Raw genomic sequence first — 26,490 nt, 5'->3', positions numbered from 1 at the left:
TGTGATCTTGGGTTTTGCTTACCTCCTTCCCCATAGAATTAGTTTTTTTTTCCTTAAATTATTGATAAGCCTATGCATTAATATCAATTTCAGAATAGTGGCCTAATCTTCTACTTGCTTCAGTTGAACAGAGAAATTCCTAGTATGAATATTGGTAATGTTAATTAGATAATAGATGAACCCATTTGAGATTCTTTGAGCAACATGTATAAAGGGGAAGTTACATATAACATCCATGTAAAACTACCTTCAAAATTGTCCTCCCAAATTCTTACCTGATTGTAAAATGCATCCCTGCTCATTTATTGACCAAGTGACATGTTTTATTAGGCTTGCATTATTTTTAAAACTTTAATTAGTTAACATAAAATTAAAACATAAAATTGGAAATGCCATATAAAAATTCAGGTTTTCTCTAGAAAGAGCAACACTGAAAATCTGGCCACAGCACGTGTGCCTTCCTCTAGAACAGCCCTCTGCTGAAACTGTGCATGCTGTCCCTTTGCCTGAGTTGTTGTCCCCCAGGTCCCCTCCGTGGCCATCAGGCCTCTTCACTCATTGACATTCCCTGCCTTAACCTGGGGAGCCCTTGAGTGTATAACCTCTGCTCTAGAGCTCCATCATACTCACTCACTGAACAGCAGCAACAACAAAAATTGTAAGTTTAGCCTACCTTCTGGAGTACTATTTGATTACAAGAACACAAAGAGAGCAAAGCACTGAACTTGAACCACTGCCCTCGACAAGTGGTAGAGAAAACATGTCAAAGGACATGGTTCTTTCGGCACAGCTGACCTAAATGGTGTTAGATAGATTGCCTTTACTATATAAAGGGAGGGATACGAATGGTTCTTTTATCCTAAGATATTAACCTAGAGCCTGGTTATACTTAAACTTTGTCAGATTTTAAGGCATCTCTCACTTTATTTACATAATTTTCAACAAGCCAGAATTGACTGTTTATAAAACTGCATGAAGGTCAGCCATGATTTGGGGAAATAAGTGGCATTAACATGCCTTTTCCTTGTAAATTAGCGATGTTTTTGCCTGAGGTTAACACTCGAGACATCAAGCGACTAAGGTTTGTCATCTGAGACTGCCATGATGCTGAAAATGATAACATTAACTTGTTCTAGTTGTGAGAAATAGGTTACTTAGCTAATGTAGAATATTTTCCTAATAGAGTGAAACCGGTTGGGATATTGGCTTAGCAAGTATTTGACCAGAGTGTGATGGCATTACTTAAATTATGTAGATACTCAATAAGATATTCTAAGTATCTGCAGTGAATACAATGTTTCTGCCATGAAAAACATCATGTATGCTATAATGTCATATGAAGTATTATTGTCCATATTCTACTAATAGAGATTGGAGCTACATTGCTGAACTCATTTTGATCTATTACTCAGGTCTTGCTTCCTTGCTTGTTTCTCTCTTTCTTGTTATTTTATAGTGGGAAGCCAGAAAGCTAGATTCACAGATTTTTAAAATGCCTTCAGAATTCCATAAAATAGGTACTTATAAATGATTTTAATAGCACCTTGATACTGTAAATATTGCCCAATTACTTATCATCAGGGTCTGATTTGGGTTTTATTTCTTGTCAGACATAAAACAGAGCAATTCAGAATAGATGGAATTCTGTCAGATGCTCAAACACAGCTTCAGTTGTGCTAGATTCTGCCCTCAGCAATGTGAGCAAACTTCAAACAGAAATGCACATGAATAGTTAAAGGAAAATGCTGGATCCCACCTATTGAATCTTCTGTGAAGTAATATGTCTATAATGTTGATAAGTTTTAATAACCCATACAAGGCTTTATCTTTTAACATTAAATTTATATTAAAGTTTGACTTTTCTGGGCAATGTATTTTATTCTCCAGTATCTTAGAGAACCTGTCCATCTACTAATGTATATTCATTAATAAAGAATTAAAGTTTTATCAACCAATTACCAGCACATTTATAAAGTTACATTGAAACCTTCATTTTCAATGGGATGTTTTCTTTATCTGACTTAAGGTCGTGCTCCTTATTGAGGGTTGGAAGACATAAACACAGTTCACAGAATCAACAAATAAAATGTTGATGTTTATTTACCCTTTGTTCCCCAAGATGATAACTGAAATACATTTTTAAAAATGGGTGCTTTTGATGGCTTAAGATCCCGTAGTGATAACAACGAAATGAACAAAATCATTAGCCTAAGAATAGATACATGAATACTAGCCTCATCTTCTCAGTTGCTTCTAGTGATAACATCAAGCTTCACCTGTAAATCTTAGGTCTTAGCAGCAAAGAATATATCTCAATGCATGGCCAAATAGAGGAAAAAACCTAATAAGCTAACTATTTTTTTTCACTGCACATAAGTTTGTGGCATGTAAGTTCAGGGGTAGAATGTGTGGTTTTAGTGGACGTTGTCTAGGATTCATTTTACTGTGGTCCTAAATTTGGAAGAAGATTTTGGTAGATTTTTGCGGGGGAGAAAAGGAAATAAAAAGAAAACAATTTCTATCTGATGTAGAAGCACAAGTTCTAAAGAACACTTTTTCAATCCTTTGATTGCAGTTTACAAGCACTGAGAAAGGAGAAATCCCGAGATGCTGCTCGCTCCCGCCGGGGAAAAGAAAATTTTGAGTTCTATGAATTGGCCAAGTTGTTGCCTCTTCCTGCAGCCATCACTAGCCAGCTTGACAAGGCATCCATCATTCGACTTACAATTAGCTATCTGAAAATGAGGGACTTTGCTAACCAAGGGGACCCTCCGTGGAACTTGCGAATGGAAGGCCCTCCACCTAACACATCAGTAAAAGGTAAGTTTTAAGCCCGTTTCTTCTGGAATATGGTGGTCTGTAGGTGTCTCTAAGATGAAATGTTTACCATCATCCTTTCTTCTTTTCCTGCATATCAAATCCTTTAAAGGGATACAAATGTGGAAATCTGAACTCTGCATGAGAAAGACACCATGTGAAGGTGAAATAAACCTCTTCTATTTATTTTTTATTTTCCAAAAGTCTGTCAGCCTAAATATTCTACAGCTTTACATAAGGTTTCAGAAAAATGAGAATGAGATGACTTACATTAAAGTGCTTCTTGCGTTTAATTTGTGTTATGCTAATACATGCAAATTATTGTTGATGGGTGGAGTATAAAGATATCTTTTAAAGGATGGAACTAATATTTTCTGTCTTTAGTAACCAAAGAGAGGAAGGGAGCAGAGTCCAACTATAGTAGGCATTTTGAGTAATGATTTTACTGACAAACAATTCACTTATTAATTTTTCAAGTCTCTATACCTATTGCCTAAAAACTGTTTAAATATAAACATATATTTGCCCTCCAAATCCTTGGTGCATTCTTAAAACATTAATTAAAGGTTTTTAGGTCTTCTTCACTCTGATACATAAGAGAGGTATTTTCTTCTGTTTAGTGAAACTTCTAGTAATTTATAGCATGTTTAGCATATAAATATGCATGCATATGTTTATTGATGTATATGTAACATTGGCCACTGATTTTCTATCTTTAATGGTGTGTTATTCAGGGCATTAGACTTTAAGGGATCTGCTAGTTTCTTGTGCTCTGACCTTGTATCTAGATCCTTGGTGGGCATAAAGCTGGTCATTTGGCAAAATTCTAGGCAACTCTGGGGGAAGGAATTAGGTTCTTTAGTGAAGTGATTACACCTTGACAACTACCTTTGAAGTCCCAGTACTCCTGGCTATTGGAGAAATGGATTCTGGTGGGGAGCTGTAACCTCTTAGAGGATTCAAATTAAAATGAGAGATCAAAAGCAGTGACTATTTACAATTGAGGGCTAAGAGGTGAAATCACATATATATGCATGTGTGAATCTATTCATATCTCTATGTGGGTACTTACAAACTGTGTTCCTTAGGCTTATGAGAGAAGGAAAATTAGAATTTAAATTGTAACAGGTTGTTTCCCTCTAGAGCAGGGCAAACATTTTCTGTAATGGACTATCTAGGAACTGTTGGAGGCTTTTTTGTAGCATGAAATCAGCCATAGACAATATGTAAACAACAGGGTGCGGTTGTGTTCCCATAAAACCATACTTTACAAAACAGGTGACTGCCACCAGACTTGGCCCACAAGCCATAGTTCACAGATTCTTGCTCTGGAGCAGAAGAATGAGCCTGAGAGGTTGAGAAGAACATACAGCAGAGTTAGTTCTTCAGGGCAGGATGTCGGTATAAGGTAGCAAAGTACAAATAAACCAATGCACACTCATGCTGCCCTTTTACAACACTTCTGCCCTTGAAAATAGAGATGTCAAGTTGGTAATGTACCAATCTATGTTCCAGATGCTAAAGTTGTAGCAGATTTTCCCGAGCTAACGATGTGAATATAATCTTAGTAAGTATGTTGTATCCATAAGAGTTTATTCAGTAGACTGTGATCATATTTATTTCAAATCATACAAAATGATAAGGGTAGGTGTAACAGATCAGAAGTCACAGAATGTTCAAAATAGATCCTTGGGTCTCACTTTGAGATGCATTGATTGAGGGACTGGACTTGGCTTAATCTGTTTAGCACAGTTACCTTTTATTTCCATTTTTTAATTTAAAGGGGTGGGCAGTTGATAGGCTGTCTTGATAGTGGTGGTTACCAAAGTAGAAAATGGTTCTGTGGTTTGTCCCTTCTTCTGTGAGGTGATAACCCTGCTTTTAGAATCCTGACTTTTTAGAGATGTAAAACTCTGGCTCATGTAGACCCATGTCCTCATTTACAGACAAGGGAAACGATCTAGAAACAGTTTAAAGTGAAGTATTAGATTTAAAACGAGAATCCATTGTCTTGCCTTTCTGTCTAGTGCTCTAGCACACCATATTGTTTCTAGAAATGATATTTGGTTTGCATCCTTTATTGAACATTCCAGGTCAGGATCCTCTCAGCTTTTGACTAGGACTGATAAATCATTTTTACTTTGTGGTAAATCAGTTAAACTCTATATTTATGATAAAGATGGACACAAAAGATAAAATACGATCTCTGCTGTCATGAGCATTTCGGTCTATGGAAGGACATGGTGACGTCAGTGAGAGAAATGGGAGGGTTGAGATGGGTATTTAGGAGGCTGGAAGGAGATAACCGATGTGATTATTTTGAAAATTCCATGCAGATGATGGCAGAGCATCCAATTTGATACACGTGTACTCCCATTCCTATAAACGGGTGATAGTGAAGGTATAAGCATAGTGACTCTCTCCCATTGACCATGGCTCTCTAAAGTTGCTAGGAATGCAGTGGGCACTTTCTGTAAGCTGGTTCTCCTGTACAATAGATGTATATTTTATTGCTCTCCTCCCATTCTTTAATGCAAACCTGTTACTCATTCTGATCAAACATTCATGAAACAACATCAAAAGAAATTCATTTTAATTTATTAAGGTCTTCTATGTTGTGCCCTTGAAGAAGTTCATGTGGATAAACAAGCTTATATAAATAGCCTGCAGCATCATGTGAAGTGCAGTTCATAATCCAACAATAAAATGATAGACATTATACTTTGTGCTTCTCCAAGCAGTCTCTTGAATAAACCTAAAGGCATTTGGAAATTTATATGAAAAGTACTTACACGTTGTAGGCAATTTTTTTTTAATGTGATGAGTTGTTCATATTAATAATTAAATTTCAAAGCTTGAATTTAAATTTGTCCCACACAACTATATAGAAACTTAATCATTTTAATTTACTGCTTCAGAAAGGTCCTTCACTCTGCCCTGTATTCATCACATCTTTTCTTAAAAGTCTATAAAGGTTGATGAGTTTGTTTTGTGATGCCCATTGTTTATAGATTATTACAAGTTATGCTTGCAGAAAGAACACTCAGGTGACAGTGTGTAATGTGTCCTGAGTCAATTATTTCATGGAAATGATATGTTAAGCAATTGGAAGGTAACAGATAGTTTTTTCCATTATTTTAGAAATATCTGTATTGTTGTAATACAGATCAAATCTACAATGAACATTATGCATTATTCAAGAAATGACCAGGCATTCTCAGCAGTGTTTCAGCTAAATAACTGATGATTGTAACCTTTAAAGAAATCTCATTGTGGTGACTGTTGGTAAATCACTTCTCCATTCATAGTAATCTCTATTTAGAGGCTATCTAGAAACCATTATATCTTTTATTAATCTTAAAAGCAATAGCTGCTGATTTGACATTTGCTAAAACTAGATAAATTTTCTGTCTTTTTAATATCACAGACTTCAGTCAATTTTTGGTGTAGATCTGCTACAACTCTATTAATCCAGGAATATTTACCACTGTAAGCATAAGTTTTGTTTCAATTTAAGCATCTCAGCTTTTAAACAACGATTTGTGTATGTGTGTGACAGGCAACAATGCTAAGATATGTAAAATATAAGACATTTTTAGCCTTTCGAAGGAAACTGTTGAAAAATATTGCAAGACAACTGGTGATTAAAATTGACTGAACACATGAGGGAAGAACTTTACTATTTTCATAGAATTTTCCTTCACTCTGTAAGGCTCCTATTGTGAAGGAAGTGGTAGATATTTCTTTTTTTTTTAAATAAGAGCAGTTATTTTTTTTAAGAGATTTTATTTATTTATTTGACAGAACGATAGCACAAGCAGGCAGAGGGAGAGGGAGAACTAAGGCTCTCCACTGAGCAGGGAGCCCAATGTGGGGCACAATCCGGGGACTCTGGGATCATGAACTGAGCCGAAGGCAGATGCTTAACTGACTGAGCCACCCAGGTGCCCCGAAAGTGGTAGATATTTCTGAGAGGAGAGACCTGCAGGTCTTTACTTGAGGAATGCATGATCTGTCTGTAGCCAAAGACCAGATTGTTACTTTAGCGATCATGTTTCAGGGATCTGTTTAAAACAGTCATGTGTAGTGACTGAGTATAAGACATCTTTCAGAGTAACACTGAATTACTACTATACTGGTTGTTCCCCAAACTTAGATAGCATTTTATAAAAATGGTTCTGTTACCATAGAAGGTAGAGAATCCAAGTCTGTCTACGTGATTTTTCTTCTTGGTCTAAGCAGCTCAGAGGTCTTCCAGTTCCTGTTCGGGCATTTTACTGTGTGCTGACACACATTTACTTCTACCAACCAACATTCATACCTGGGGACAAGTGTCCCACTCCTCATTATTTAAAACAAACAAACAAAAAAAACCCCACATGAAATGCAATTTCTTAGAATCGGTGCACAGCATGTACACCAGCCTGTGGTGTTCTTTCTTTTTACGCAGGCAAATGGTAGTACCCAGATTGAACCCTTAGGTTCTGAACAAAAGCTTTCCCATAGGGGTAGGAGAGCAGGATAAAAGACAGCTACTTGATTCTTATTTGGTTCCTATTCTTGCCTCCACCACCTTCAGTATACTGGGGGCCCAACTCCCTGCTGTAGTCTCCAGTTTCACTTACCTCCATCTAAAGTCAGGGATGGGAGGTGCCTGGGTGGCTCAGTCGTTAAGCGTCTGCCTTCGGCTCCGGTCATGGTCCCAGGGACCTGGGATCGAGCCCCGCATCGGGCTCCCTGCTCCGTGGGGAGCCTGCTTCTCCCTCTCTCACTCCCCCTGCTTGTGTTCCCTCTCTCGCTGTGTCTCTGTCAAATAAATAAATAAAATCTTTAAAAAAAAAAAAGTTGTGGAGTAATGAGGTGGTGAAATGTAAAGAAGATCAACTTCAGGCCATGCAAAACTAGTTCCTTGGCTTACATCAGGGCTTGGCTCATCTCTTACCAAAATGGTAGACGTTGCAATCTGTCATAAGGAACATTTCTAAGCAACATAAACTTCTGCTGTTCAGTAAGCATTTCCCAACCACCTGCTCTGAACTGTAACCGTACTATATCCTGGTGTTTCAGGGACAGTTTTGTCCCAATATCATGGTAGTCTTCCTTCTCCCAGAAACCTCAGAAATGGTAAGCACATTCTTCTTACAAGCTAAGTTGCAAGAAGGTCTGGACTCTGAGACATTGGTCTGAAGGGTTTTACAGTGAAGTCTCTTTTTTTTCTACCCAATAGTAGGGAATACTTAGGTATGAGTTACATTAGTTTATCAGACTTCTACCTTCAGTGTTCTCTCCTTAAAAAGTCAACATTTTTAAAGTCCAAATACACAGTCAAGATCCCCCAAGTTAGGGGCGCCTGGGTGGCTCAGTCGTTAAGCGTCTGCCTTCGGCTCCGGTCATGGTCCCAGGGTCCTGGGATCGAGCCCCGCGTCGGGCTCCTGGCTCAGCAGAGAGTCTGCTTCTCCCTCTCCCTCTGCCTCGCCCCCTGCTCATGCTCTCTGCTCTCTCTCTCTGTATCTCTGTCTCAAATGAATAAAAAAAAAAAAAAAACTTAAAAAAAACCCGTCAGGGGTGGCACCATGGGGAGCCTGGGTGGCTCAGTTGGTTCAGTGTCTGAATCTTGGCTTTGGCTCAGGTTGTGATCACAGGATCGTGGGATCAAGCCCCTGAATCAGGCTCTGTGCTCAGTATGGAGCCTGCTTCTCCCTCTCCCTCTGCTCCTCCCCCCCACTCTTGCTCTCTCTCCTCTCTCTCTCTCTCTCTCTCTCTCGAATACATACATACATACATAAAATCTTCAAAGTCAGGGGTGGCACCAAGCGGAAACGGGGGCCATCCAAAAGCTGAGCTGCCAATGTTCTCTCCGGTTTGTTTTGGTAGCAAGTGCCAGGTTTTGCTAGTATATGGAAATATGATGGGATATAATTGTCTTTTCTTAGGTATGCTTCCAGGAAGGCTTTTTAATTACATGTGGTTATCCTTATAGATCTCTCTAGTTAAGTTATGACTTCTGAAGGAAGTTCCTTGAAGAACTGGCCTTTTACTTTATTATATTGACGTCATGACAGGACAAGCCTTGTTTATATCGCCATGCTTCCCTAGGATTGTCATCTCTGAGCCTGGGCATGAAGGGCTTTCTGACAAATGTGGACTTGATGGTGGCAGGGTACTTCTCTGAGACTGTAATTCTGTGCAGTTCTTTATTTTATCAGGAGAAGCTTCGCTCTCTACAGAGGGGTCCGGTCCACATTCGGCACGAAGGCTGGAAGGGCACTGCTAGTTTCCTGTCACGTGCCCCCGTCAGAGAGTTGGACTGGTCACCATTACCTTCAGTGCACCTGTTGCGCATCCAGAGCTACCCTCAGCTCCAAACGCTGATTCAGGGGAAGCCAGGTTGGGAGCGTGATGACTGAGAACACGTGCGTTCTCTCATGTGCTCGTCAGCCAGGGCCAGGGCAGCAAGGCATCAGCCCATCTCAGCAGCGCGCCGCAAGGCTTTGGCTCCTCGGGTTGCTCCGTATCTTTCTGGGGGTGGGCAGATTGAGGCTGAGCCGAGCTGGGTGGTTTACTTCTTGCCACAGCTCTGTCTGGGCTTGCCTCCTTCCTCAGGGTTCAGCTCAGGTCCCCCCCTGTCAGGGGACAGCAGAGATTTGGGAGAGGCTCTTTTCATGGTGAAGGCAGCGGTGTAAGAGGGATGAGCAAAAGACAGAAGACTTCTCCCAGAATTTTTTGTGGAGACTTTTGGAAATGTGGACAAAAGAGTGCACAAGTACTTTTGCATTCTGTGTCGGGATTCATCAGTCTGTCCCTCTGTCTGCTGTCATCTTCTTTGTCCCTAGCAATACTGAATACCTCAAACCATATGTTTGTACCTTTGTACATCCCACCAACTAACCAGAATGCCCCTTCTTTTGGTTTTGCTGGATCCTATCCTTGTTCATCTTTAAAAACCCAGCTCACATGTCACTTTCTTGGGTAAATTTTCTCTCCTTCCCCAGAACATTAATCATTTGTTCCTATAGGTTACTGTTAGAGTCTTTTTTTGCTTTAGTATCAATTCATAATTCATTTCTTATTATACATATCTCTGTCTTTAGACTGTGAGCTACTTGGAACAGTCTGGGACATCTTGTGCATGTCTATATCTCCACGTACAGGGCCCAGGAAAGTAAGTATTTAGCCATGCTTATTTTAAATTAAATTACATAGTACCACATTGTATCTTGGGATAGCTATTAGCGAGATGAGATGAGAACTGTGGGTGAGTCTAAGTCATAGGCTAGGACGAAGAAAGAAAGGAGTTTAAAAAAGAAGGGTGGAAGAAAAATAGAATAATAGGAATAGTGTGAAACCAGAGGGAAAATAAACAGTGTATCGAGTAGGAGCTAGGAGGGGTGGTACCTCCCGCCCCACGATGAGCTGCCTTCTGCTAACAACCTTTTTCTCTCATGTAATGTACAGGCTAAGGAGTTGACAGTTATCAACAATAGTCTTAAGAAACCCATGTCTTGGGTGTATAAATCCAAGTTTATTCGACCAATAGCTGAGTATTTTCTCTTAGTTCTCTGAGTCCTCTGCTGGCTGTTGTGGGGGCATATGGAGAAAGTATAAGGCATAGTCCTGGCCTTGGAGATATTTACCATTTATTGAGAAATAAAAGTGGAAGGGAAGGAGGGAGGGAGAAAAGAAGGAAAATGAGAGCTTTTGATAAAATTAAATAAGCAATATGACCTAGGTTAGAAAGGCCTCTCTGGTCCTCAGTTTCTCCTATGAATTTTCATTTTGGGAGTGGTTCTGGTCTGAGTGATTACTGACTCTCTGATCCCAAACCCCAATTTTTTAGAAAGGATTTAGCAAATTTTGTCTCAAATTAGCTTCTCCTGAGACCCTTGGGGTTTTTTTTAAAGGGGGTAATTAGTAATTTCAAAAGCCACGTGCTCTCACTTCTCCTAATTCTGCTGTTCCCCTAACTTTGCAACTATTCTGTGAATCTAAAATTATTCCAAAATATATTCTGCTAATATTTCTGTTTTCCTTCTCTTTTACTTAATTCCCCTTTACAGGAAGGTATCGCATCTCCTTGGTGCTTTGGCTTCAAAAATACATGATGTAGTTACTTCTTTAACAGATTTTATCTGCTGATTATCAAGATTTGCATGCACGCAATCATTATAAATAAAAAGAGGAAAATAACACAGCATACAGTGAAATTTTAAAGTAAATAAGCCAAGTGCCAAATATATGATATAGACAAAATATGAATCTAAAACTTTACATATTTTTGATTTGCTTTTTACTCTTGGCAAGACCTTAGGGGACGTACTTACATTCCATGTCACATTCAACTTATTTTAAGAAGTCTACCAGTTCTTGATAACGTAATATTTTAGTCATGGCATTGCCTCCTACCACATTGTACTCACTTATTTAAGACTCTGAAGTTTATGTGTCCTGTTCTTTTTTTTTTTTTTTTTTTAAAGATTTTATTTATTTGACAGAGAGAGATACACAGCGAGAGAGGGAACACAAGCAGGGGGAGTGGGAGAGGGAGAAGCAGGCTTCCCGCAGAGCAGGGAGCCCGACGCGGGGCTCGATCCCAGGACCCTGGGACCACGACCCGAGCCGAAGGCAGACGCTCAACGACTGAGCCACCCAGGCGCCACCTATGTGTCCTGTTCTTTAGGGCTGGACTTCTTTAACGTGTTTTTGTTCACCCTATCACCTCTTGCAAAGCAATATATAGTTTCAGTGCTCTGCAGATAACAATATTTCATGGGTATAGCAAAGAAGGAGTCACCTCTGACTGCTTTATATGATTGAAATTGTACTGTGGCTTTAATTTTCAGAAACAGCTTTCTCGATACTGTGCATAACTCTTGGCTGTGCCTTAATAAACATGTGGTGACCTCCACCTGGAAAACTAATGTGGCTTTGAATACTGATTGACTGCAGCTTTTCACATCCTTTCTGGGTCCATAATATGTCAGCAAATGTCAGCGCCTGGGCGCTGGGCAGAAGAAGGCCGAAAGAATTTGGGGCTTAAAGATTGTACAGATCATCTGTTTCAGTCCCCCTGCGATTATGTTGAGAAAACTGATAGAGAAAGAACTCTAGTGATATAAACAAAGCCAGTAACAGACTTGGAACTAGGATTCAGACCTCTGGAATTTCAATTCAGCACCCTTCCTCCATAATAAAGAGCGTTTCCTTTCTCAGTTCAGCACAGGTCACCGCAAGCCTTTCCCCACTTGTATTGTACATGGACATGTGTGCACATACGTGGCTCATGTGTAGAGACCAGCCCTTTTCAGATCAAATGTTACTGTATTCAAATTCACAAAACATTTTGAGGCTATTCAAAGACAAAGGAGTCCTAATTCAATGAAAAAAAATCACTTAAGGCATTAAATGCTAAAATTAGGGGAGATTGCACGAACGGTGTATTGGAGCTCTCTGTCCTAACTTTGCAACTATTCTGTGAATCTAAAATTATTCCAAAATAAAAAGGTTCTTTTTTTTTTTTAAAAGCACTATAATGTACTCTAATGACAGAAACATAAGAAAAACAGACTTCTACCCAAATGGAAATGTGTTCTATCCCAGCTTCCTGCTTTTGCACCTGGTCGCTGTTGAGTGCTCATAGGCTTACCCTTTTCTAGGGCTTCGTTCCTGGTCTTATTCCTTAAGAAATGGGATTAACTGACAACTGCAATGTCAATCGGGATATGGAAGAAAGAACATTGATTAAGCTGTTTACACAGTTTTCTCAAAAAGTTTATAAACGACCTCTTTCCATCAATAAGGAGTCACACGAGCCCAGTTGTACACCCTGGTTATTCTCCCTCCTTTCTTCACTGAAAATTAGAACTAGTGTTATATTGTCTGTCTTCACACTCTGCCCAATGATCACCCAGAAGGGGAAGTTAGAAAGCCAAGACCAAAACTAGTTAACAGATTCTAGGACGGGGGTTGGGAAACGTGTTCTGGAAAGGAGCAGATAGTAAGTACTTACACTTTTGTGGGCCATGGAGTCTCTGCTCCTGAGCTCTACTGTTAGAATGCGAGAGCAGCCCCAGACCATCCGTGTGCAGCTGAGTATGCCTGTGTGTCAATAAAACTTTATTTGTGAATGCTGAACTCTAATTATGACATACCGTGAAATCTTAAGAGTTTTAACTGTTTAATTTTTTTTTTTTTTTAATTCTTAGTTTATGGGTTGTATAGAGACAGATAGCAATCTGGATTTGACCTGCACGCTGTAGTTTGCCAAGCCCTGTGAAGAGCTTCAGAACTGGAAGGGAATTAGGGGCTTTTTTAGAACCCACGTGGTAAGCAGCATATTTCTAGTAGTAAAGGGTTGAGCCTTGCATTTGTTTTAAAAGTGCATTGATGATAATAAATGGTGGATAACATGCCTCCTGAAAAATTTATGTTTTTATCTTCAGAGCTAATGTGTGTTCATGTAATCTACTTACTTACTGTGATAGCCAGGATAACTAAATTGTATGCCAGCCAGGGGTGTGGTGGTGAATAATTTGCTAGGTTTTCATGATGTGTACTGTTCTCTGCATTGTGTGTATCGCTGAAAAACTAAGCGTACAGTCCTACTAAGTCATTGGCTTAGCCTGGCTTATTATTTTTGCCTGGTTTCTCAATTTAAATTGAGATATAGCAAATGATCCAAACTAGGGCTATTCAGAGTCTTCTATAGATGAAGGATCTTATTAAAGAGCAACATGATCAAAGCTTTATCTACTCAGGACTGTTGTTCAGCCATTTTGACTTGACTAATCAACAACTGGCCAGTTCAATTAAATAATTGTTTTGATTGATTTCCCCACATAATATATTAGGTGTCCTTCTGATTCAAATGGGGGTTTAAGGCATGATATGGCTATAACCATCATGACGGAAATCATTAGAAATAAGAAATTTGGGATTTGGATATAAGAAATCCAACATTACTATGAATATTAGAATGAATAAGTTTGGAATTAAAGCTGAATTAGTTATTTGCAAGTAGAATTGAAACTAGCTCCAAAACCTTATGTACCTAAAATGGAAAAATATGACTAGACTATATAGAATCATCTCATTTCAACCACTTACTAAAGTGACGAGGTTACTGAAGTACTAAAGGATAGTCATTAGGAAATACTGTTGTGCTCTTCGGCCATTGTCCCTTGAGACTGTCAATCACAGGGTGTTGGGTGAGTGCTCAAAGGGTGAATAGTACTGAACCAAGTAGTGGAGGAAATTAAAATTCGTGAGTTTATCGTCCTCACTTCCCAAAGCTCTACAGAGACTTAAAAATATATTTTTCAGTAGTGTTTTGTAATTAAAGCACATCACTCATATATAATTTTACAGTTTGGGAAATAAGGCTATGTTGAATATCAGCACTGATGATGAAAACAGACTGTGTACACAGTTTGGGTTTTATATAAATACTTTAAAATATTGGCTTTCTTCAATAAAAATAGATGAATAGTATCCAGGTTTTTACAAGAATTTTAGCATAAAAGCGAAATTGCTATCATTTTCTATTTTGAAAAGAGACATGAAGATCGCATAACAAAATGTGTAAAATGCAGTATGTTCTAGCTAGCTATGACAGAAAATGAGGATGCAGATGCAGGTAAGCCTCACTCTGGGCATACACAGGACCTTTTGTAAAGCAGTGCAGCAATGTTTTCTTAGTTGATACCCGACCGAACGTGCCCTTCATTGTCTCTCCTGTGGACACTGAACTCCCAAAGTTGCAGAAAAGTCTGGGTCAAGTTGTTCAGCCTGTGCCATTGTGGGATTTACATCCAGCAGGCAATCAGAGCGAAGCTTTCTGTTGTGAGACACTACATGTTTGCCATACAAACATCTTCTGGAAAAGTTTACAGAGATGAGAGAAAGGGACTTTTGTAGGGAATTCTGACAGCCTATAACAAAGGTCCAGTGAATGTAAACAAGGTCAGTGGAGCCAGCAAAATGCGTGAATGCCACAGAAACTGATAATCTGTATCATCTCAGTCAGCCTTCAGAGCCTTCCTTTTTTTTTTTTTTTTAAAAGATATTTATTTATTTATTTATTTGAGACAGAGAGAACGAGAGAGAGAGAGAGCACATGAGAGGGGGGAGGGTCAGAGGGAGAAGCAGGTTCCTTGCTGAGCAGGGAGCCCGATGCGGGACTCGATCCAGGGACTCCAGGATCATGACCTGAGCCGAAGGCAGTCGCTTAACCAACTGAGCCACCCAGGCGCCCCAGAGCCTTCCTAATAGTATGCTCTTGGTCAACGCAGTTGGACACTTCCAAGTTCAAATCTCCATGACTGTGAACAAGCAACATTTCTTTGGCCTCAGTTTGCCTAGAAAATGGGGTAGTTGGACTTGAGAATTCAGCTGGTCTTACACTGCAGTGAGCCTAGATTTTATTGCGAGGCTTAAGTTTAGAAACTAACAAAGGCATGTTAGGATTCCTTTTTAGGATTTTTATCATGTCAGAGCTAACCTGTGTTTTTGTTTTGTTTTGCTTGGTAAGATTGTATTTCTAAAATGATATTAATCAGGAGGAAGAGATGGTCACCCCGCAACGTTTATTTAAAAATACAGTTTGAGATTCTAACATGTCAGAAGTCTTCACTTGTATCCTATGACAGAGCAGAGGAAATTGAGAGTGTTGCTTAAAATACACAGGTGATTTGGGGATATTAAGGCAACTTAATGTTATGCTAATGCTTAAAGTAATGAGATCTAAAGGTTGATGAGATAAATTTTTAATATGTGGCTATTTCACTGAGAGAAAAAGACAAAAGCATTTTTAAAATAGGCTATATCTGAAATGAAAGGCTGATCCATTGAAACAGTGGATATAATTGATACTTCCCTCAGAATTTTGGTTTTATAGGATAAATCTTACTATATAAATCATTAGGTTTTAGGGTAACATTTTGTTGTTGTCGTTAGAGATCAGGAATGAGTCCTATTGCTCTTTCATTTTACTCACCTGTTTCTGCTCTAAGTCTTCGAGTGCTTATTACATTGCAAGACTCACTAGGCTGTGTGTGGAATGCAAAGAAGGAAAGAAACTGAACCCTCTAGGAGTTTATAATCTAGCAGGAGTGACACACATGCTCACAAAATAATAAGGCGAGGTCTTATTCATGTTGAGAGAGGTTTAAGCAAAATGTTGGATAATCTGTTAGGCATAAATATAGTTACCGCCGTAAACATGGTGACATTTAATGAGAATTGTGGTCGCTGAGATGTCAAGTAAGCTTATGAAGGTTTTTCTTTTCAGAAGAGTATTTTAAACAGAATACCCAAATGGCATGTAGGACACAGAACACTTGTGTGTATTGCTATTATCTGATGATAATTTCAAACAACCAGGAGCATGAATCACATACCACACTTACAAACCAAGAGCTTAATCAAATGTCATCTTCTAGTACCTTTTCCCTAGTATCTTAGCATTTCACAGAGATGGAGGAAAGGATGGAATGAGGTGTGTTTTTATTTTTTTTTAATTCTTTTTTTTTTTTTAAGATTTTGTTTGTTTATTTGACAGAGAGACACACAGAGAGAGAGGGAACACAAGCAGGAACAGTGGGAGAGGGAGAAGCAGGCTACCTGCGGAGCAGGGAGCCCGATATGGGACTCGATCCCAGGACCCTGGGATCATGACCTGAGCCGAAGGCAGACGCTTAACCGACTGAGCCACCCAGGCGCCCCTGAGGTGTGTTTTTAAATCTCACAATACTAATGGATATAGGTCGCATAAAACTGCCCAGCATCGGAGGCATGAATATAGAAAGGGTCAGATCAGATGAGAAGCGGCTGTCCCAGGAACCTCACGGTAGAATGGCTGAAGTTCAAGCATGCCACGGGGACAATGATGGGAGAATCCGCTGCTTCTCTTGACTCCCGGCTCACATACCTCCCACCAAAGCCCATAATTGGGAGGGAAGACTAGACGGCGTGGAAGAAAATGTTTTGTACTTTCATTTAAATGAGCACAAAGGGAAGGAACAGTTTTGCTTCACATGGGAAGTCAGTCATTTCTTGGGTTGCTAGCTCAATGTTTTAGCAGAACAGCTGTTCAGTACAATGTGGCTTTCTACAAGCAATATTTCTACTGCTAGAAAAGTGGCAGTCTGCCAAAGAGAGTGCCCAGACCAACCCCTAAACAAAAAAAATCTTTTGTCAACGACTCTAATAATTTGTACAATTCAGGAAAGGGGGGTTGCACGGTCTTTGCAGATGTGCATTTATGATGCTATTTTTAAGCAGAGCAGCATGGAAGAATAGATTCATACGAATCGTAAGTTGATCATTCATTTTAAGCATTTGGCTTCTGCTCCTTCTAAAATTCCACTCTGTGGAAAGAAAACACAGCCAGCCTTGAAACGAGGTAAGGCAGGGTGTGACAACAAGATGAAATCCTTCATTTCCAAACCTGTGATACTTGCTCAAAAACAAAAAGCTTTGGGGTGTTTTCTTTCCCCTCAAAGGAAAGAAATGTGGTTTTTCTGATCCCTCACAGAAGAAACTTGCTATCCTTCAGCATTTTGAGGAAATAAACTCATAATGAGCCCGCATTCTTTTACTGCAGTCCATTCTCTGAAAATGAGTTTAAGTGCTGAAGGAAATGCCAGAAGCATTTACGCAACCAGCGCCAAATTAATGTGTGTTACTTCTCAGTATTTTAACATCACAGACGCTGTGCAGTTTTTCTGGTGTGAAACTGGGTTTAGTCTCAGACGTGTCCTCTGCACTCTGGTTACCCAGACTCTACAGCAGTGGATTCTGCTGGCTTTGATGCTGGCGATGGGGTTAAGAAGAGAATTTTTATAAATTGCAGTTCCCTGGGAAAGAACCTTCAAATTTCTCCTAACAGTAGAGGATAAAATCTGATAGAATCCTCATCTTGGTTTTTGTTTTTTTTTTTTTTATTTATTCAACCATCTACTTGATATTGACATAAAGGGAATTAGACTACTCTCTTAAAATATGAATTCATTTATTTAAAAGGACATAAAATTAATACAGACCCAGTCAGTAGAGGTGATTCTAGAGCAAAGACAGCCCGTAGAAGTTTCACTGACTCGATCAAAGGCTTCCTCTAATTTAGACAGTTGGGATCTTTGTTATTGTTGGTGTTTTCTTTTTTAAAAATCCAATCTTTGCCTATCACATATAGGTGTAAAAACTGCTCAGTTAAATGGAGTTGCATGTATTACTACACCAGGAGTAGTTTGCTCCCCTTAGAATGCAGTCCCCTCAAGTTTTAACACATATATACTAATGTAGAAGTATTAACCAAGATGATGGAATATTACTAAGATAGGTTATTTTATGCTACTAATGAAGATATAGTCTTCAAATTGTTCTGGTGAGCTGTTTCGTCATACTTCAAGTTGTTTCTCAAGAGTTTTTCAAATGGTTCCCGAATCTAATAAGTATTTACAGTGACAATTAAATTGATTACTTAGGTGGCCCCCAGTGGAGGGGAACTGCACTTTGCGAAGTGACAAGTGCCAGATGAATTGTTTCTAAAATGTTCTTTTATATATTAACAAAAACACTTTTTTTTTTTTTTAACATATTAGAGAAATTCTCTAGGTGTAGGATTTCGGCAGCAATTCATGTTAAAAACCGAGGTCTTTCAATAAAGCAAGTGATTATTCCCCCAAATACATATTTTACATTCATGTCTTCAATTTTTAAGATATCTCAAAGTGAGGAAAGGGAAATATAAAAAATAAATTAGAGTTACTGACTTGTGTCTAATGGCAATATATTTCAGGAACGTATTGGGAGGCACAAAGTTATCCATGATGCATTCCTGCTGCTTTACTCATGCCAGCTCTTCAGTGACTTAAAGGGTCGATACTTTTTGATGTATAAGTGTAAAGCTATATGATCATTTTTCACACTTACGCATTATCTTTCCCAAAAATCATAGGAACAGCATGCCAGTCATTATTGCATATGAAGGCATTTTCTGGTATGAGTTGGGTGGGAAAACATGCAAAGATATTGTACATCCATGATCACATTTCATATTTATAAAACTTCATGAGATGAGCTCCTTTTTCCTTTTGCATGTAGAGTTATTTTTAATTACTCCAACTCTCTCGGTGCTAAAAGATACATAAGTAAGAAAAAGGGATGTTTGAAGATGGTTTCTTTCAGTGAACTTAGGTGCTTTGTGTACTGAGCAGTTGTACCCAATGAAACTCATTTAGTTTGGCCCGTGATTTATGCAAGTGGCTCAAGAGCCCTGAATCCATTAATAATAGTCTCTGTACAAAACACAAGAAAGACTAAAAATAAAATTCTGTTGATCTGTATCTGTCATAATTCATGTAAAACTCTTATAGAAACAATTGGTATGCGTTTAGTAACCCTACCATCTTGTCTTATCAAGGTGATGATTGCATTCCAGCACATTTCTAGCCAATCCCCCAAAATAGATGGAGTGAGACTGGCAGATAGACAGTTAATTTGATTGTGGTCCAACTGATGTCCGCACCATTGTTTTTGTTAGCATGTGGGTAAATTAACTCGGCATGCAGAAAACATTCGGACCTTTCACTAGACTTTACTCCTGTCGAGTTTGCTTGACCAAGGTGGACTCGGGGAGTGAGATCGGGAGTCCTGGAGGAACTCACCCCACTACCAAGCATGTTCTGTTGATATAACAAATGACTAAATTACACTCACACACTTCCTCACCTGCAGCTATTTGTAAGATGAAACCGTATTAGGAGGTTATAATTTCAGAGCACACTAAATTTTTTCTCATGGTTTTTCACAGTGACATTATCCTATGAAATAGTGGGACAACTTGCCCAGTGTCAGGTTTATAATCCCCTGCTCTCATTAACTTTTTGCTGAACTCTTTCTCCTCTTCTGCATTGCTCTCTTTTGAATTATGTCTGTGGCAAACCTCAGCCTTCATTTGATTAAGGAAAGTTGATATGTTAGTGTAATCTGAGTTCTCAGACTTTGTTCTACAGTCACCTCTTTGCTACTTTCCACTTCCAGGATTCTTTTCCCCTTCTCCTTTTTTTTTTTTTTTCCCCTCCCTATCTAAACTGTCCCTTGGAGGGACTGCATTTCATGATCTTGTTCAAAGAATTGCAGAGCAAAATTGTGAAACAGTGGTAACATTTTAGATAATGATTAAGCAGCGGTCCTAAGAGCAGCCAGTCCAAATCAGATCTTTAGGCACAGATTTCTCAGAGATTTTCATATTTCACTTTGGTTTCTAGGGCATGTAATACTGGATGGTGGATTTGGAGGGGGGAGAAAACTCCCCATTGCCTTGTATGCCACTTACAATCCCCATGTACAACCTTATATCCATATTGATTGTATGCTATGAATCTCTGCTGCTAATGTTAGTCACCTGATTTGCAGAGAACTAGAACTAATAAGCTTTTCAAATGTTATCAAATTATGACAAATCCTAGACCAATCAAATTACTTAAGTGATCATTGATCATTTATTTGATATTTTAATTTTGAATGAGTCTACCTCAAGGACTTCTTGATATTTCCGTTATTTTTAGTAAGACCACAAATGCCAAACAGTAACACAGTTCATAAATTTCACCAACAATGAACCCAGAATGCTATGAATTAGCTTTATTTAAAATGATCTTAAGAGAAATGAATGGCCTTTAGCATAATTATAGACATAGCAGACACAGTGGAAATCGGGGGAAATCACCGGATTAGGAAGTACGTCTGACTATATTATATGTCTGTTTGGGGTATGAAGGGGTCTGATTAGATTTCTCGGTGGTGAAGGAGACCGAAGTTTTTGCATTTAGGTCGCCCCACATTTTAGGTTGCTAATGATTTCATTTTAATGTCACCGTTTAGTTTCATACTGATCATTTATACTGACAAAAAGGAAGAAAAGAAAACAAGGAACCTGTCATCAATCATTCATTTAATCAAGTAGCAAAAGTAGATAAATAAACATACTGAGTTAATTATTCTTCTGTATGTAGTGATTGACAATAAAGTTAATTTATGCCTATTTTAACCCTTCGATATTTTGTGCCATTAGGAATAATAGCTATTAGCAGTTGTAGAGAGGACTTGGGGGTGAACTTTTTCTTCCTAAAGTGTCTTAAGAAAATTCAGTCTTCATACTTAGGGTATTTATTCACTTGAAATCTATTTTGCTAAAGAGTTGTGGTTATTTGCATCTAAGCATATTAACTCCATGCTACCAAATATAATGAAAAACAATTATGTTAGTCTGCCTCCTTTGTTGTATTCCTATTCAGACTCTTTAATGAAGACCTTTTTCTTAGCAATGTGCATTTTTAATGTGTAAAAGGATTTGTCACCAGATACAAATACGTTATAAATTCAAATGTGTATTAGATACCGCACTAGTGGAAAAAAGTCTTAGTGACAACAAAACACTAACACATATATTTGAGTTAAAAGAGCTTTTGAAAGTTCTAAAAACCTATTTTGGGTTTGTCAGCACTTTTCTGCAGTTTTCCAGACAATTTTTTTTTTCTGGTGGCTATTCTTATTAAAATATCAGTGATTACTTTTATTAGACCTTCCATAAACAAGTGTGTTCTTCAGGTGAGTATGGGTAGTCAAACTAAATTGTCTAAAGATGTCCTCTGGAATCTTTCTGGCACTCTCCTCTAAATCAGTCTGCAGACAAGAAATGGGGAAGCAAGAAGCAGACTTAATGGATTTGGGGTTGAAAATAGGAATTTAATTGTTGATTAAAATTGTGTAAAGATCTGAGGCTTCAAGAAAGTATGGGTGCCTTTATGACTAGAGATACGCTTCTTCTAGATGTATTTTATTACATGACTCTCCCCTTGGCAGTTTTCATGTTTAGTGTAGCTGAATCTACCCACTCACTGTTTTTGATTTCTTGCCCAGCTCTTGTGTTTGCTTCAGTTCTAACAAACTAGAACTGGAATCTGAGAGAGTTGGTGGGCAAGACCAGAGTACATTTCACACAGAAGCCACGCTTCGTGTCGAATCTCTTTGCGATAAAGGAGGAAAAAAGAAAAAGCTTGCATATTTTTGCTTGGCCTGTTTAGGAAATTATCAGGTTTAGTATTAGTCCCGAAATCTATAATCATAAATAGCAAGTGGCGGTAGATTTTGAGCTTGTGTCAGGATTACCAGATTCCCATATTCTTGATTGCTCGTGTTGAAATTTGCTCTCTGCAAACGTTTGGCTTGAGGAAGAGGTTTTGTTCATAAGGCTTTCTGACACCAGAACAGGTAAGGTATTGTAGTGTGATCTTTAATGACGAAGTAAAATTTGGAAATTACATGCAATTTAAATTGGTAGCTATGAACTAGGTAAAACAACATACAGAAAATAATTCACCTCATCAAGTCAATGTATAAGTAAATGAGAACGACGCATGGATCATGATATGTTTTTTTTTTTTTTTTAGTATTTTATTATTTATTTGACAGAGAGAGACACAGTGAGAGAGGGAACACAAGCAGGGGGAGTGGGAGAGGGAGAAACGGGCTTCCCGCGGAGCAGGGAGCCTGATGCGGGGCTCGATCCCAGGACCCCGGGATCATGACCTGAGCCGAAGGCAGCCGCTTAACGACTGAGCCGCCCAGGCGCCCCATGATATGTTTTTAAAAGTAAAGATTATCCACATTTCTTAAGTTTAGAGTAATTCTATTTGATGAATGAATCCATCTGCCTCCTCACCCCCATTCCTGCGATGGACACCTCGAAACTTCATTAATTGCTCTGTAAATGTATTAAAGAGAAACCTTTTTATTCTTTTTTGTTAGTCCTTTGTTTGGCCTCCTTTTACCTGCATGCATTAATTAAGCTGCAGTGTGAATGAAGAGTGGGAATTTATGGCCTTTTTGTTGACAGAAATAATGGTTAATCTCTTCAGCTTTGTCCACTTTATGACTTGGCTTTTTTTCACTCACTTAACAATCTGCAGCTAGCAAGTTTAGCATAATACGGTTTGTAATCACTGTGGTAACAGTAAAATCAACAACTCTGTGTTTTCTTCCTGGAATAGACTTTCAAAGTTCTTTTTGGACTTACATTTGAGAGAGAGCATAAAAACTGGGGGGGAAGATGCCAAAGAATCTCTAAGTAGATGGTAGACAGATGCCCATCTATATGACCAAAGACAAACATAGTTTTAAAAGGAAAGATCTGAATTTGAATTGAAATGTTGGGTCAAAATCTACTTCATGAGAAAATAAATTTTAAATCTGGATTTCTGATCACTTTCAAACGCTAGACATAATGAATCTTTTAGGCACAAGTGTATCTTTAATACGGCAAAATGAACATTTTCTTGGTGTAATTCTTAGAGCTACTTAGCGTCTATTTGATATATCTTTTAGTTTTCTTAATCAGTGGGTTTCTGTCCCCGGCCCCAGGGTTTTAAGGTGATAAAGAAGATAGGCTGGTTCTGGTTTACCTTCTGTCCTTCCTGAATTTCACTGCTCTCTCTCCCCTGGAAAAGAATCAAAGAAGAAAGGATTTTTAGGTGCTCAGAAGTGATGGGGTGAAGCTGACCCCTTCCACCTGATCATCCGATTCTTTTGTTTTGTTCTACTACAAGTTCTTAGTTGCCCCTGTGTGCCACTTAGAGAACGGTATTCCAGTCAAGTCTTCCAGTTATTAGCAGTTTCTCTCCTTTAAATTACTTTATTGTGGTTTTATGTATCCATTGAGAATAAGAAGTATATTTTAATCACCTACTGTTTGTTCTCTGTGCTTGGAGATAGAAAAGACACAGAAGATGCATTTCTGCTGTTGAAACGTTTGTAATTTATTTGTAGAAATGGGGCTTTTGATATAAAAAAATTAGACACCCATTTTTGAGAGAATCCAATAGCAGTGAAGTGCTTGTTAAACGATCCTGGCCTGTGCCCTTCTCGGAAGCCAGAGGGCTAAAGGAGTATATTTTGGAACCATGGTGGCTACATGGAGAGAGTTCTTGTCTTTTTTAGTGTGTCTTCATAAACTTTGTCCTCCTTGAGCTACTCAGGGACTTATGAAGAAAGACAGGTACTCTATAGTTTTACAGATGAGAAAACCGGGGCACAAACGCACCAAGTGACTTGTTCAAGATTAGATGGGTTCTTAAGTCTGAAGCATGCTATCACATTTTCCCAAGGTTGAGATGTCCTGTGATTCACAGTGGGCTTTGAAGCCAGCTCCCTGTGATTTTAGTTGATGGAGATCCCCAGGTCTGGCCTAAACACTTTAGTCTGTGAACTGAGACTCAACAATCATTTTGTTTTGATTTTCCATGAATCTTAAGAGACTGTAACAACAAATGGTGTATTCAGAGATAGATTCAAAGAATGCTCTGAGTTTCTCTGAGGGTATTTCTGCTAATAGTTATCACGGCAACATTATACCTAACATTAGTTAGCTTTTAAGTTTTCAGTCTTCATAAGAAATAGATCAAGCTTTTCATTTTACCATTTTTTTTTAAAGATTTTATTTATGTGTGAGAGAGAGTGTGCGTGTGTGCACACGCCAGCAGGGGGAGGTGCAGAAGGAGAGGGACAAGCTGACTCGCTGCTGAACGGGGAGCCCAACTCAGGCCTGATCCCATCCCAGACCCCGAGATCATGACCTAAGACGAGGTCAGATGCTTAACCAACTGAACTACCCCGGCACCCTGGTTTTACCATTTCTTTTTAGTGAAATTAAACTGAAATATCCAACTAGTGAGCTAGATTTAGACTTTTTCAGTGGGTTTTAGGAAAAATGTATTGTGGTTGAAACCTTTCTTAGGCTTTGGTTACCTTTTAGAAGAAACATTGTAATTTTAACATAGCAGGTCACTGTTCCTGTGTTCCACACCTATGCCTATGTTCATTTCCCCTTCCCTGTAGAAGGGAAGTGCTGTTATTTACCATTTTTAAATGCGTGTCACGATAGCACAAACTTTAGATTTCTCAGATTTGGGAGTACTCTTTGATGAAGTCTTACTCTTCTGGCAGCTTTTGTGTTCCCTCTCTACTTTATTAGACAGCATTTCCTGGAATTTGGAATGCTATTTTTCTTGGCATTTTAGTGGGCAGCTTATGCACTCAAGGCATCACCTAAGTACCAGCCACACATTCTTGACTGAATAATGATGTATGTAGAATGTTACTTTTTTTGCCTTATAAATGGATAGCAATTTACACAGCTGTGGATGTGGGATGTTTCAATCCCAGACCATGTTGTAAGAAAAATTGAATGACAGTGAGCAAAACAGCAGTAATTATAAAACTAATTACTAAATGCTGATGATGCCCATAGGCTTTGCATAACTAAAATTAGAAAAGGAAATTGCTTTCGGCTTCAGAGAGGCAACATGCTAGTTATTTCACTGTTTCAGTCAAAATGGAGGGTAGTATATAAAGTTCAATCAGGAAAATATACATGCATACGTATCTATAGATTTGCATATACATATATTTCTCTATGTTGAATGTTATTCACTCTATCTTACAATTTTATTTATAGAACTTTATGCATAGATATTTACATAAAGAAGATAAGTATATTAAAATATTTGAATGCAGTATATACACTGTGCATTTCACATACACTATAATTGCAGCATTAAAATGCATATCTTTACAATATATTTATACATGTTAGGTTTCTCTCATGTACATTTTCACAGCAGAATGTAGTGTATATTTCCACCCTTGCATAAAGAATCTAATCTTGTGAATTCATAGCACATTCTTCAAAATGAAATACCAAAAAATTAAAACATAGATCGGCTCATAGAAAATGAATTATCATGTTTTGAGAAGACAAATGATTGATAAATCAGCAGTCTGTAAGGCATACCTTTGTTCATGTTCAATTTGGAACTAAGAAATATGTGATATTAACCCCACAGAAATTACTGAGATTGTAAACCTGTTACCTGCAGACCCCAGACAATTCTAGAATTATAAATGCTAGAGCTGGTATTGATAATACTCAAGTAGGAAGTATGGCGAAGTGAATTATGTCAGTATACATATAAATGGAAAATGATTTATTTATTTTTTTTAAAGATTTTATTTATTTATTTGAGAGAGAGCATGAGAGGGGAGCGGGTCAGAGGGAGAAGCAGACTCCCCACTGAGTGGGGAGCCCGATGTGGGACTCGATCCTGGGGGCTCCAGGATCACGACCTGAGCTGAAGGCAGTTGCTTAACCAACTGAGCCACAGAGGCACCCTGGAAAATGATTTAATGAATTAAAAATGTGAACATTTTATCGAAAATGTTTTCTTATTCCTTAACAATTAGTTGATTTCTATTTCTGTCCTCTCTGTAGGCCTGCAGACAAATGTTGTAAAACACAAACTCTCCTGAATAAACTATTAATGGTTATGTTTAAGTTTCAGATTAAATAGATCATGGATCAGGAAGATGAATCATTGTTGATACAGAGGGAAAATGAATCCTGCATTTAAAAAATTCAAGTAGTTTGAATGACCTAAAATGTAACGTTTTATTTAATTTTCTGCCACATGTTATTTCAAAAGTCCTAAGAAATTAAAATGACAAAAGATGATACTGTCTGTAGACATATATTATTGAAATGAAATCCAAGTATAATTGAATCAAGGCTGTAATGAAATTCTTCTTGTAACTTTTACCTAGTGGGGCAGTGCAATGCGTTAG

General features: G+C 38.4%; 1 protein-coding gene across 2 annotated transcripts in view; it reads left to right on the top strand.

The window, feature by feature from the left end:
* Window positions 1-26,490, top strand: part of NPAS3 (neuronal PAS domain protein 3) — an 840,191-nt gene that overhangs the window by 257,397 nt on the left and 556,304 nt on the right. For both annotated transcript variants that reach the window (XM_044917919.1, XM_021695392.1), the window contains one exon: window positions 2,576-2,820. In XM_044917919.1, the coding sequence (XP_044773854.1) occupies window positions 2,576-2,820 (245 nt within the window). The remainder of the gene's footprint in view (window positions 1-2,575; window positions 2,821-26,490) is intronic.

This window comes from Neomonachus schauinslandi, chromosome 9 (genome assembly GCF_002201575.2).
Source record: "Neomonachus schauinslandi chromosome 9, ASM220157v2, whole genome shotgun sequence".
Classification (NCBI taxonomy): domain Eukaryota; kingdom Metazoa; phylum Chordata; class Mammalia; order Carnivora; family Phocidae; genus Neomonachus; species Neomonachus schauinslandi.
The sequence above is the reverse complement of the archived record's forward strand: the minus strand, read 5'-3'. Positions and strand labels throughout refer to the sequence as shown.